This window comes from Heterodontus francisci, chromosome 20 (assembly GCF_036365525.1).
Source record: "Heterodontus francisci isolate sHetFra1 chromosome 20, sHetFra1.hap1, whole genome shotgun sequence".
NCBI lineage: Eukaryota > Metazoa > Chordata > Chondrichthyes > Heterodontiformes > Heterodontidae > Heterodontus > Heterodontus francisci.
The window spans coordinates 58,489,873-58,503,378 of NC_090390.1; the positions used below are offsets into that span (position 1 = coordinate 58,489,873).

The 13,506-nt window shown below is 44.1% G+C and overlaps 1 protein-coding gene across 10 annotated transcripts in view; it reads right to left on the minus strand.

Moving 5' to 3' along the window:
* Nucleotides 1–13,506, minus strand: part of LOC137380660 (uncharacterized) — a 239,302-nt gene that overhangs the window by 209,104 nt on the left and 16,692 nt on the right. For 8 of the 10 annotated variants that reach the window (XM_068052838.1, XM_068052841.1, XM_068052839.1 and 5 more), the window contains exons 3-5: nucleotides 12,021–12,164; nucleotides 7,787–7,930; nucleotides 7,125–7,271 (exon numbers count right to left, since the gene is read on the minus strand). In XM_068052838.1, coding sequence (XP_067908939.1) covers nucleotides 7,125–7,271; nucleotides 7,787–7,930; nucleotides 12,021–12,164 — 435 coding nt within the window. The remainder of the gene's footprint in view (nucleotides 1–7,124; nucleotides 7,272–7,786; nucleotides 7,931–12,020; nucleotides 12,165–13,506) is intronic. The other 2 variants (XM_068052840.1, XM_068052842.1) reach the window with 2 other exon arrangements.

Sequence of the window (13,506 nt, forward strand, 5' to 3'; positions counted from 1 at the left end):
TTATGACTAAGCTTAAGTACAATACAAAAATGGAAACATTTTAAGAACAATTTGTAAATTTTTCCTGGCACTTGAGAATGAATGAAATAAATTGAGCATCCAAGTAAATGGAAACTGAAATTAAACCAAGTGAGAGGTTTTATTTTTCTGAGCATATTCAAACCTTTTGAATTCTATAACAAAAAACTGCAGGTTCAGATTTGGATCTTAACTGAGATTTCTGTGTCTGAGCACGAGGTGGAAAATCCACGCCAATTTATAAAAAGCCTACATAACATGATAAAGCACAGATGGAATCTTTGACTCATCTTCAAACCATTCACCAGCACAAACATACATAAACTTTTCAACAACAATCCTCCCTAGTTGCATGGTCACATTTACAGATGTGAGAATTTTTTTCCCCTAATAAGAACTTTTGGTCTACTTAAAATATTTAGCATCTGCCCTGAAAGCCTGTCATTAATTTTTACAACCAGAATCTTAGTACATATTTGTTAAATACAATCTATTGTGCATTATTCTTCACCAAATTGATTGTCAAATAAATTGTAAATCTTTCGGGCAAAGGCTCCTGAATCTTGCCACAGTGAATATCAAAAAAAATTGGGTGTATTAGAATACACAGCTGCAAAGGAAGCTGCCCCTTGGGCAGGAAAGAGAGGAAAGTCTTGCGCCTGCTCTCCCTACATCAAGGAGGCCTTTTAGAGGGGTTCCTGTGCTAAAGAGAGTTCTGTCCAATAAGTCCTCATAGTTTGGCTTGCTGGAATTTAGAAATGCTTGTTAGCAGCAGAGGCAGTAATGGCTTCTCCAGTTCTAGACTGTCTCCTATATTAGTGCTGTCAGCTACCAAGACAGTTGCCATCCGTAATTCAACATTATAAGGTTCTCCCAATCTGAGTTGCATGCACTTTTACATTAGAGCTGTGCCAATAGCAACTGAGCAGTACTCCTGCTCCTGATGCTAGTCCCCAATACAAAGCAGGCAGGTTGTGTGCACCTCATCCAACCTTTCATTGATCTTGACCGTCAAGATCAGAGACAGAAAGAAAAAAACAGACAGGCAGAGACCCCCGCCCCCCCCAACTTTGGGTCTGCTCATGTCAGAGTCCAGTTGCTTCTCCTCTGCTGCAGAGAAAAACATCAGCTTAAAACAACAGATGGGGAGGGGCTTGTCACATGAGCATCAGTCATTCAAACATAGCAGTTAGCAGTATCTCTCTGCTTGCTGAGAGAACAGTTAGTTCCTTTAAAATTCCTGGGTCTTGGTTCTTGCTGGGAAATTAGTAAGACATTTCATCTCTCTCCTCACAGTCCCTTGCAATTTAGGATGCAGTGTTGCCAACTAGGTGATCATCTTAAGCTGAAAGGATGACTTGACTGCAGCTTGTCTTTTTAAAATGTCTTTTCAAAAAAATGCAGATCTCCAGTGGACCAAAGAATATTATCATTCAAAAAAACACATTGGCGTAACACTGGGCTTATATAATGTCATTTTTTGTGAACTACTGATCCATGCCTGTATTTTCTGCTAACTATAAATTATATTGATATCATCCTGGTTACATTTCCTTTGTCTCATTCTTCAAGTGTTTTCTTCCTATACCGTTAATATTCTTTCCCTCTTCTCTGCGACTGCAGTGCCTTTCATGTTACCAGTTTAGGGCTCTTATCAAACCAATCCTGTTATTGAGTCCCCATCCATATGAGCAGAAATATTGTCTTATACAAACAATGGCCTGGGTTTTACGTGCCCCGGCAGGAAGGACAAGGTAGAGCCATAAGTGGGTGGCACTAGCGCTCCAGCTCGGATACCCGTTCTCTGAGCATTCTCGCACTGGCTGATCAATTAACAGCCAGCAGATAAGGTGGCCAACTATTCACCAGCTGGAGGTGAGGACTAAGGTGGTGGCCACGTCATCACTTGGGGTGGTCAGATGTGCCGGCGCCATCTTTTAAGGGCCACCAGCACTAGTACGGTGCCTCAAACCATCCTGCCCAGCAACCTGTGACCAATTGTGCAGCAGCCTCAGAAGACATCCAGCTAGCAGTGTAGACCTGCTATTTGGACAGAGTCACTGATGCAGCCTTATGCCATTTCCTCATCCGGGGTTGCCCCTGCAGGTGGCCATGACGTTGCTGCGAACCGGATCCGTGTGCCCATACCTCCCTCCCTCTTAGGTTCTCCTCCTCACTGGAGGTCACCTCCTGAATGGAGGCTGCCCATGGCACTTGGGCACTGCTGGTCTGAAGGGCCACTCTGCCAGTTTCTTCCTCAACACGGCCCACCCCACCCACCTCTCGATTGACCCCTGTGCCAGGAGCTTGATGGCATGATGGAGGTTCGACTCCAGATCCCTGGTCCACAAACTCCCCTTCCTTCATGATAAACACTGTGATCATGAAACACCAGCCTTTCTGTGAAAGTAAACTACCTGATCTCACAGCTGCCGAATGCAGCAATGACCTCAGTTGCTGTCCCATTAATGCCCTTAAATATCTGCCAGGGCTCCGCGTCCCGTGATCCTCTGTGCACTCCTCATAAAATTTAATCGGGCATGTAAATTGCCTTTCAATTGGGTCTTCAACAATCTTAAGCTCTCAATTGTAGGTTTTGAAAAAATATGCAGCGTTCTCACTCGATTTGCTGTCTGCCGCTGGTAAAATGCGGACCCTGCATGACGACATCAGAGGTCCGACCCAACGCACCCCCTCTCCCCCAAGCCTCCAATGCAATCCGCTTCAGGGCCGTAAAATCCCGGCCAATATTTCATAATGCAGCTTTGCCCATGGTTTAAATGGAACACTCTTGTTAATAGAGTTGTCTGTTCAATGAAAATATGAGCCATCTTGTGTTTTCCTATTTCTTTGGATAGTGAAAGAATAATTATTTTATTAGACTGTACATCTTAGGCCAAAATCTATAAATCAACTTTATTAAAATGAATATTAAACTGCAGCGGTTTAAAAGGACAAATTTCATTAGGATTACAAAGTTTAATTTACAGCTCATTGATTTAAAATATTGAGCCAGAATTTGCTGGAGTGGAATATCTCGCTGTGTGCCTGATTTGTTAGACTTCTTCCCTCACTCTTCAGCTTGAAGTTTTTTGCCCTGTAAGTTTCTGTGATTGTAAGCTGATAATAGCACGCCGAGAGCAACAGAGCATCTGGGACTTCGGTGGAGACCAACAGTTGATCTCCTTAACCAATGAGATTTAAACATTGAGAAACAAATAGAAGGTCAGAGAAGGAGGGTGAATTAGAGATAGGTATAGAAAGAGAAAGTCCCTGATATTAACATAGTGACACAAATGGAGTTGGCGGGAGGTGTTGATAGTATTGGGTGAATGTGCAACATCGTGGGACGTGTACAAATGGATGATTTTCAAGGTGATGCCACATTATCATATTACTTCCTAGTTTTGCCTCTCCACTGCATGTGCACCGCAAACTTGGAGGTGTGGCAGGCATTGAGGATGATATCAATCGACTGCAACAGGATACAGATAGGCTCGCAGAATGGACAGGCAAGTGGCAGATGGAATTTAATACAGCGAAGTGTGAGGTAATGCATTTTGAAAGAAGGGATAGGGAGAGGCCATGTAGACTAAATGGTACAGTTCTAAAGAGTGTACCAAGACAGAGGGAGCTGGGGGTGCATGTGCATAGATCTTCGAAGGTGGCAGGACATACTGAAAGAGTAGCTAGCAAAGCATCTGGCATCTTGGGGTTCATGAATAGAGATATTGAGTACAAAAACAGGGAGGTTATGTTGAACCTTTATAAAGCTCTGGTTAGGCCAAAACTAGAGTATTGTGTCTAGTTCTGGTCACCAAACTTTAGGAAGGATGCAAGGATCCTTGAGAGTGTGCAGAGGCAATTTACCAGAATGGTTCCAAGGATCGGGGATTTTAGCTACAAGGTTACAAGGAGAAGCTGAAGTCGTTCTCCTTCTCCTTGGAGCAAAGGAGATTTGATAGAGGTGTACAAGATTATGACTGATTTAGATAAGGTAGACAAAGAAAAACTGTTCCCATGAGTTGATGGTGCAAGGACTAGGGGACAGAGGTGAGTAGAGATGAGAGTGACTACCCTTGACATCAAGGCAGCATTTGACTGAGTATGGCATCAAGGAGTCCTAGCAAAACTGGAGTCAATGGGAATCGGGGGAAATCTCTCCACTGGTTGGTGTCATACATAGCACAAAGGAAGATGGTTGTGGTTGTTGAAGGAAAATCATCTCAGTCCCAGGAAATCACTGCAGGGGTTCCTCAGGGTAGTGTCCTAGGCCCAACCATCTTCAGCTGCTTCATCAATGATTTTCCCTCTATCATAAGGTCAGAAGTGGGGCTGTTCGTTGAAGATTGCACAATGTTCCGCACCATTCGTGACTCCTCAGATATTGAAGCAGCCCATGTCCAGATGCAGCAAGACCTGTACAGCAGCCAGGCTTGGGCTGATAAGTGGCAAGTCACATTTGCACCACCCAAGTGCCAGGCAATGACCATCTCAAACAAGAGAAAATCTAACCATCTCCCCTACATGTTCAATGGCATTACCATCACTGAATCCCCCACTATCAACATCCTGGGGGGTTACCATTGACCAGAAACTGAACTGAACCAGCCACATAAATACCATGGCTACAAGAGCAGATCAGAGGCTGAGAATTCTGCTATGAGTAATTCACCTCCTGATTCCCCAGTGCCTATCTACCATCTACAAGGCACAAGTCAGGAATGTGATGGAATACTCTCCACTTGTCTAGATGGATGCAGCTCCAACAACACTCAAGAAGCTCAACACCATCCAGGACAAAGCAGCCTGCCTGATTGGCACCCCATCCACAAACACTTACTCCCTCCACCACCCACACACAGTGGCAACAATGTGTACCATCTACAAGATGCACTGCAGCAACTCCCCAAGGCTCCTTAGACAGCACCTTCCATTCCCACGACCTCTACCACCTAAAAGGACAAGGGCAGCAGATGCAAGGGAACACCATCACCTGCAAGTTCCCCTCCAAGCCACACACCATCCTGACTTGGAACTGTATCGCCGTTCCTTCACCTTTGCTTGGTCAAAATCTTGGAACTCCCTTCCGAACAGCACCATTGGAGTGCCTACACCAAAAGGACTGCAACGATTCAAGGAGGCAGCTCACTTGCACCTTCTCTAGGGCAATTAGGGATGAGCAATAAATGCTGGCCTGGCCAGCGAGCCCACATCCCATGAATGAATAAAAAAAGATTAAGCTTTTGGGCAAGACATGCAGGGGGAATGAGAGGAAGAACTTTTTTACACGAGTGGTGATGACGTGGAAGTCACTGTCTATGAGGGTAGTAGAAGCAGAGATGATGAATGATGTCAAAAGGAAATTAGATGGCACTTGAAGGAAATAAACCTGCAGGGCTATGAGGATAGGGTTGGGGAATGGGACTGATTGGATTGCTCTACAGAGAGCTGGCATGGACTCAATGAGCTGAATGGCCTCCTTCTGTGCTGTAATGACTTTATGGGCTGGATATTATCCAGCTCTCGGAGATGGGCTGGGAGGTGGGGGGTGGCATCGGGCAGCATACCCAACTTTGTACTGGTCCATGCCATTTTGTCTGCAGCAGGCACCTTGGCAGACGGGAAGTACACTGGGAGGCCAATTAAGGCACTTAAGTGGTCTATCCTGCCTCCACTGGTATTTATCCAGCGTCAGAGGGGCCCGCTACTGCATGGAGACGCTGCCAGGTGAGACCTGGTGGCCTCTTTGCAGGCTTGGCAGGGGGGGGGGCTCTTCTCTGGGGGAAATCCACAGCCCATGGAGGGCCCCCCGGTGGCAATGGCTGCCTCCACAGCAAGACCCCTCTGTCCTCACCAACCACCCCACCCCCTCACGGGGGGCTGTCTGACCCTGACAATCCTGACCCCACTTACCTTGGTTCCGGGGCCTCTGATTGGCCAGCAGCTCTTGGGGTGGGATCTTGTCCCTTCAAGGGGATGGTATCCCCGACAGCAGGCTGTTAATTACCTGTACGCCATTGAATTTGGCTGGAGGTCTGGTAGAGAGCCGAGGCAAGGTCACACCACAGCCCACTCCCTGCCTTCCTGGGACCCTTGTTGGAGAGATAGATAAAATTCAGCCCAATGACTCTATGATCTTGAGAAGAAAACTGAGGAGGACATATACACTAAATGTTAAAACTTGCATCAAAGTAAAAGAGCAGACACATTTAGCAGTTCAGATACAAAATGTGTAAAAGTAAGAGGTTACACTGATAAAAGTGTAAGAAAAATAAATAGGGACATAGAGTTCAAGGCAAACAGTTTGCCAATCACCAACTCTGTCAACTCCACTTTAACAACCTCATCCACCTACATCCCTGTGCAATTTTCACAGCTTTACATCCCAGTATACTGCCTCTACTCTTCTGATTCTGGCTCACTGTGCTTCGACTCTCCCTCCACTTTAGCATTCTTGGCAGAGCATTCAGCCACCACTCAGAAACTCTGGAGTTCTCTTCCTAAACAGATTGTGACAAAAATTAAGTATTTTTGTCTTGTTTTAGTTTGTGTAGTTACTGAATCCAATAACCATGAATAACCAGTTCCTTAAAAAAAAACTGATTCCTGATTCCCATGCCAAACGTCTTTTAATCCATTGATGTTGCAAGAATGATCAGCTACAAACTGCAGAGAAACAATTTAAACCATGTGATTTGTTTAGTTTGTACATGACTGACAATTCCTTCAGTCAATTTGAGTGGGATATTGAAAATCCAAGTAATAATATTGCTTTTCCAGGATTAAAAAGGGAGTTATTCTATTCAAATCAAAGGTGTTAGTTTGAAAATAACCTGATTTGAAATTCCTGAATTGTGAAACATTGGTTTGAAATTCCAAGAAATAACATCAAGGAAAAGAAGAACTGCATATTATTTAAAGTGATGTAAAAAGAATTATTTTGATTAGTTGCAATATTATTTTGTCTGCTGTAAATAAGTAACTGTATATCACATTACTCTTGTGCTTGTTCATCATTTTAATAAATTTTCTTAATCATCCACTGTGACCTAACAGATTTCTCAACTTCAGGTTTAAATTTTCTAAATCTTGTACATTGATACCTCAACGGAATGTGCTCAAGGTGATTCTGGAGAATGTCAACATCATCCAGTGGCTTGGTGTACTCTGAGTGCTGAGGAAAATGAGGAGCGACAGATGCAAGTGGAAGAGGTGGAACTGATTCTTTCTTTCCAGAAATCAAGGACACACTGGTAAACACAGAAACAGAGATCCATCAGGGTAAATATTCATGTGGTTCAGCTATGAAATTACATCTAATGTATCATTAAAACTACAGTATTACAGCAGAGTGCAATTCTAGTGTCACATGACATACCCTTGCACACACACTTCCAGCAGTAACCAGAAGCAGCAATCTTCACACATCGTCTCCTTCCTAAGACTGGAACTTTGAGACCAGTTATACTGCCCCTACTGCTGTCCTGGCCAAGTTGGCAAACTCAATTTGGTACTTTTTCAAACAAAATTCTGTAAAAAGATGTTGAGTGCAGAGCTAGTGTTTTTTTTTTAAACATTCTGCTTATGCTGTTTGTATTTCTTAGCTGAGTTCAACATTGTAAAATGAAAGAAAAGATCTTGAACGTGGGACAGACTGAACTCTGTTCCGAAGCAATTAGGAGCTGTTTGTTCGAAAATAACTCCGTGTGTCTGAACAGATTTCTCAGCACCGAATTTAAATTTTCTCAATCTTATGCGTTGATACCTTAATGGAATCTGCTCAAAGTGATTCTGGAGAACTTCAGCATCTTCCAGTGGCTGGGCGTGCTCACAATGTTGTGCAGGATGAGGAGCAACAGGTGCAAGTGGACAAGGTGAAACTGACTCTTTTTCAGAAACCAAGGAAACACTGGTAAACACAGATACGGAGACGTGTCAGGATAAACATGCCTGTAGTTTAGCTACGAAAATAAATTTACTGTAACCTTAAAACTTCAGCTCACAAGAAATGCTCCCTTTAACAATCATTTTCAAATCAACTTTTACAGTGAATTAATGTATATCTAACAAATAAAACAGAAAAAGTTGGAAATGCACAGCAGGTTGAATGGGATCTGAAAGACAAACCCAGGTCAATGTTTCTGCTGGATGGATCTCATCCAAAATATTAATCTTGTTCCCCCTTCAAATTCTGATCGGCCCGTGCTCATTTCTAACATTTTTTTCTTTCATCTTTACATTACTTGCAGTTTTTTCATCTCTCTACATATCCTGCGATTACTTTTGACCACAGTACATTTTAACATTTCCATTACGCATTTTGTAAATCATCCAGCATTTTATAGAACTTCGAACCTGCGGAAATGTTTAATGTCAAGTGCTCAAACTGCAAGGTGAACCATATTTCCAGCTTAACACCATGGGGATTCAAGCTGTTTTCAAGCTCCTAAAAATGTCAGGATCGAGATGAGCTGAGGTAAGGTTTAAGGAATATAGGAGACTCTGAGATCTCATCCTCCCCACATATCAGAAGTGTTTCAGTGGTAGCATTCCTGCCACTGAGTCAGCCATAGAGTCATAGAGAGATACAGCACTGAAACAGGCCCTTCGGCCCACCTAGTCTGTGCCAACCATCAAACACCCATTTATACTAATCCTACATTAATCCCATATTCCCTACTGCATCCCCACCTTCCATCAATTCTCCTACCACCTACCTACACTCGGGGAAATTTACAATGGCCAATTTACCTATCAACCTGCAAATCTTTGGCTGTGGGAGGAAACCGGAGCACCCGGCAGAAACCCACGCGGTCACAGGGAGAACTTACAAACTCTGCACAGGCCGTACCCAGAACCGAACCCGGGTTGATGGAGCTGTGAGGCTGCGGTGCTAACCACAGCGCTACTGTGCCGCATTAATTCAAGTCCCTCTCCTGACAGCTGATCTTCTCATCCCATATTAAATCCACGCTCTTACTACCCCATCCTTGCAGACCTCGAGTGGTTCCCCACCCCCTAGCATGTCATTTTTAAAGTTCTAATCCCAACATTCCTAAGAGCTTGAAAGCAGCTTGAATCCCCATGGTGATTAGCTGCAAATATGGTTCACTTTGCAGTTTGAGCACTTGCAGACCTCCAGTGGTTCCCCACCCCCTAGCATGTCATTTTAAAGGACTCATTTCACTTCAACATCCTTGGCAGACCATTCAGCCGCCAATCTCCAATACTCTGGAGATCACTTCTTAAAGCTTTTCTGGCAAATATCAGCTTTTTTTTTTGTCTCATTTTAGTTTGTCTCTGTCCCTATTAATTCCAGTCATCATACATGACCAGTCTCAAGAAAAAACAAGATTGATTGCTGATTCTTGTGCCAAACTTATTTTGATACATTGGGCGGAATCTTGTCCACTGTGTCCCTGCGGAACAGCGGGACTGTTTTTGGGTCGGGAATGCGACCCAACTGATTTGTGTGCCTCGTGGTTGCTCTTTCCCAGAGCAATCTAATTATCGACCCACCTCCGGACTCCCGGCCAGCTAGGGGGGGGGTGGTCGGAATGGCGTGTCCATTCTGTCGAAGGAAGGATTTCTAATTGAAGGGGCCACGGCGTGGGTTACAAGGGCTCACCAGCACTTGGACTTTTGAAGCTGCAGCAACCACAGGAATGGAGAGGAGACCTGGGAAGGCTGCTCCCCAGGTCTCTCACTGTTACCTGGAGGTCCTGCTCTGGGATCTGAGGGGCTGCAGTGAGGTGAGCTTCCCCAAGGATGGGCAAAAGAGGACAGCCTCTCCAACCAAGCAGGCATGGATGCAAATGACTGAGGAAGTCAGCAGAAGTGTGTTCCCTCCAACCTGGAGACCATGCACCAAGAAATGTGAGCAGCGTAGTACTTTCAGGTGCCAAGCGCCACACTCTGACTTGCCCAGCGTTCTCCCGAACAGAACACCTCAGGTCTACACACCTTGCAACTCCACTCATTCCTCTCCCTGCAGGTACCTCACATCCCCATTTGAACAGCCAACTTTCACACTCACCCTCAGCCTATTGTCCTCTCTCCCCTATGCTTTAATCACCCTGCCTGAATGGGGTCCTTCCCTCCTCTCCACACAAGCCATTACCAATCACACCTTTCTCCCTTCTCTCCTTGCAGGAAAAGAGAGTACACAACTAGGTGAGAGGCAGAGACCCAGGGGAGGAGGAGAGGGTTGGACCTCCAGTGATAGGCAGCTTGACGGCCATTAACAATGTGTGCCCACCTGCTCCACAGGGAAAAAGGATTTGTTCCAGGAGGCTGCAGATGTCAGCAATGACCTCCTGAGGCACTGGTGCTCAGACATGTCCTCTGCCTGTAAACCCTGTGATGTGGGGTTGGGGGGCCTCAACTCCTTCCAGATGAATCTCGGTGTCCATCTCATCTGCCCTGTGGAAGGGCATGCAGTTGAGGAGAAGGCAACTGGTTCTGCTGCTGGTGTTGCTTCTGCTGGTGATGGAGTGGCCTCTGATCTGGACCCTCAGCAGAGGTGAAGGGTGCAGCTGCATGAGCTGTCCCCATGTTGTGATGAAGGCTGGCAGCAGGAAAGTGCAGCTGAATGTGAGTGGTGTTAGACAGGTGTAGTGGCGTCCAAGAAGTTGGAAATCACTTGTCAAGCAGTGAAAGCACTTTCTGAGAGAAGAAGTGCTTTGAACAGCAATCTCCCAATGGCCATGGCTGGAGCTTTCAGTGTAACTGATCAAAGCCTTCCCAGTTTGTCAGTTTCACTGAAGTAGCTCTTCCCACTCTGCACTTGCCTCAGTGACTCTGGTGAGGTGCAGGCACAGTGTGCAAGCAGTGTGTTGTTGGGAAAGAAGGAATTCATGGTGAAAAAGACTCCTAATTGCCTTTTTAATCACCTCAATTGCTTTTTGACCAGACCCACGGAGGTTCCCCACAGGACTTGCAACTTGCCCCGATGACAGCCGGGAGAGGGCAGGATGACGTCAGAATCCTGACCCAATGTCATTTTCCAGCACTTTCCCACCCTGCACACAGTGGAACCCATCGCCACCTGGCTGGGAAAATTCTGCTCATTGATGTTACAAGATTCATCAGTTAGATACTATTGAAAAACAATTCAAACCTTGTGATTGGTTCAGTTTGTAAACAATTCCTTCAGTCAATCTGAATGGGGATATTGAAAATCCCAGGAATAATGGCATTGCTTTTCCAGTATAAAAAAGATCTTCTAATCAAATCAAAGGAGTTAGTTTGAAAAAAACCCAATTTGAAATTCCTGAAAGAGTGAAACATTGGTATGAAATTCGAAGAAACAACATCGCTTAATTATGAAAATCAAGGAAAAGAAGCACTGTATAGTATATAGAAGTTATTTAAAAATTAGTTTTGTTCTAGAGTTGTGATCTTTTGCTGTAAATATGTAACGATGTCATGTTACTCTTGCGTTTGTTTGTCTTTAATAAATTTGCTTAATATTTTTAACATAACAAAAAGATTTGAAGTGATGTTTGACCACTTTCAAAGATTGGAGTTAGATCGTATGGAGTCATAAGGTATGGATAGGGTATGGACAGAGTTTGCTCTTTGTTTTCCTGCAGATGTTAGTGAAAGCCTTGATCTTAGGGCAGGATCAACACTCTCAAAAGTATGGAGAGTTGGGACTTGCCCAGGAGAGTGATCTAAGAAAGAGGAATTGAAAAAATAATAAGGATAAAGAATGATGGAGAAGACCAAAAGAAACTTCACACCCCCTCCTCTACACATCAATCTTAAAACAGACCTTGATAAACCTCAACATCCTTTGACCATGCTTTCATGCACTTCTCTTAATTCTTTCCATCTTCCTGCTCTAAAACTACTGCATCACAGCAAACCTCAATTCTATCATCACATAACATCCCCACACACAGAGGAAATTAGGGAGTGTACTTTTGAAAATCACAGAGACTTAACAGGTTTCTCAGCTTCAAGTTTAAGTTTTCTAAAAGTTTTAACGTTGATACCTTAATGAAGTATGCTCAGGATGATTCTGGAGAGCTTCAGCATCTTCCAGTGGCTGGGCGTGCTCACAATGTTGTGCAGGATGGGGAGCAACAGGTGCAAGTGGACGAGGTGAAACTGACTCTTTTTCAGAAACCAATGAAATGCTGGTAAACACAGATACAGAGATGTGTCAGGTTAAACATTCCGGTAGTTTAGCTATGAAAACAAATTTACTGTATCCTCAAAACTTCAGCTCACAAGAAATGCTCCCTTTAACAATCATTTTCATATCAATTTTTAAAATGAACTAATGCATATGTAATAAATAAAGCAGAAAAGGCTGGAAATGCACAGCAGGTTGAACCGGATCTAAAAGACAAACTCAGGTCAATGTTTCTGCTGGATGGATCTCATCCAAAATATTAACCTTGTTCCCCTTCAAATTCTGATCGGCCCATTGCCCCTTTCTAACTTTTATTTTATTTCAGGATAACATTACTTGCAGTTTTTTTTGCATCTCCATATACATCCTGCATGCACTGTTGACCACAGTACATTTTAACATTTCTGTTACACACTCTGTAATCCATCAGCATTTTGTGGACCTTCCATCCTGAGGAAACATTTAATGTCAAGTGCTCAAACTGCAAGGCAAGCTATTTTTCCAGCTAAACAGACAGGGGAATCAGGCTTCTTTTAAGCCCCTGAAAATGCTGGAGTCTGGATGAGCCGAGATATGATCCAAGGAATACAGGAGACTCTGGGAGCTCATCCTCCCGATGTATCAGAGTTGGCTCAGTGGTAGCATTCTTGTCGCTGAGTCAGGTGGGGTATTCGTCCAAGTCCCTCTCTTGACACCTGATTGCATAATCTAGTCTGGCACTTCAATTTGGGTGCAGGCCAATTTCCTGCACTCGCAGAACCGAGGAGCTACAGCAGGCTGACTGCTTGATGCTTACATTACAGCAGTCACTACACTTCAAAAGTACTTCATTGGCTGTAAAGCACTTGGAGATATCTAGCAATTGTGAAAAGTGCTATATAAATGCAATTTTTTTTTTAAGTTTGCTGGTGGCATGTTCATAAGGCCCGGGTCTCACACTGGCACGTTGAATGGGCAGAGTCACCCCACTGACATTGTGCCGGTTTCAGGTGCTGCATTAAAATCTCCCCACTGTCTTTTGGATGAGCAGTTAACCAAAGGCCTTGCTTGCTCTGTCAGATGGCATTGTTCTAAGAAGGGCAGGGGAGTTCTCCCAATGTCCTGACCAATATTTGTCCCTTAACATCACTAAAACAGATTACATGGTAACTTTTCCTGTTGCTGTTTGTTGGCCCTGCTCTGTGTAAATTGGCTGCTGTGTTTCCCTGCATTAAAACAGAAAGATGACTTTCAATGTACTTATGGACTGTAAAGTGTTTCAGGAATTGCTGAGACGTGAAAGATGCAATATAAAGGCAAGTTCTTTCTTCTCTTTACTTTTACGTCGTGGATTCTAATCTAGG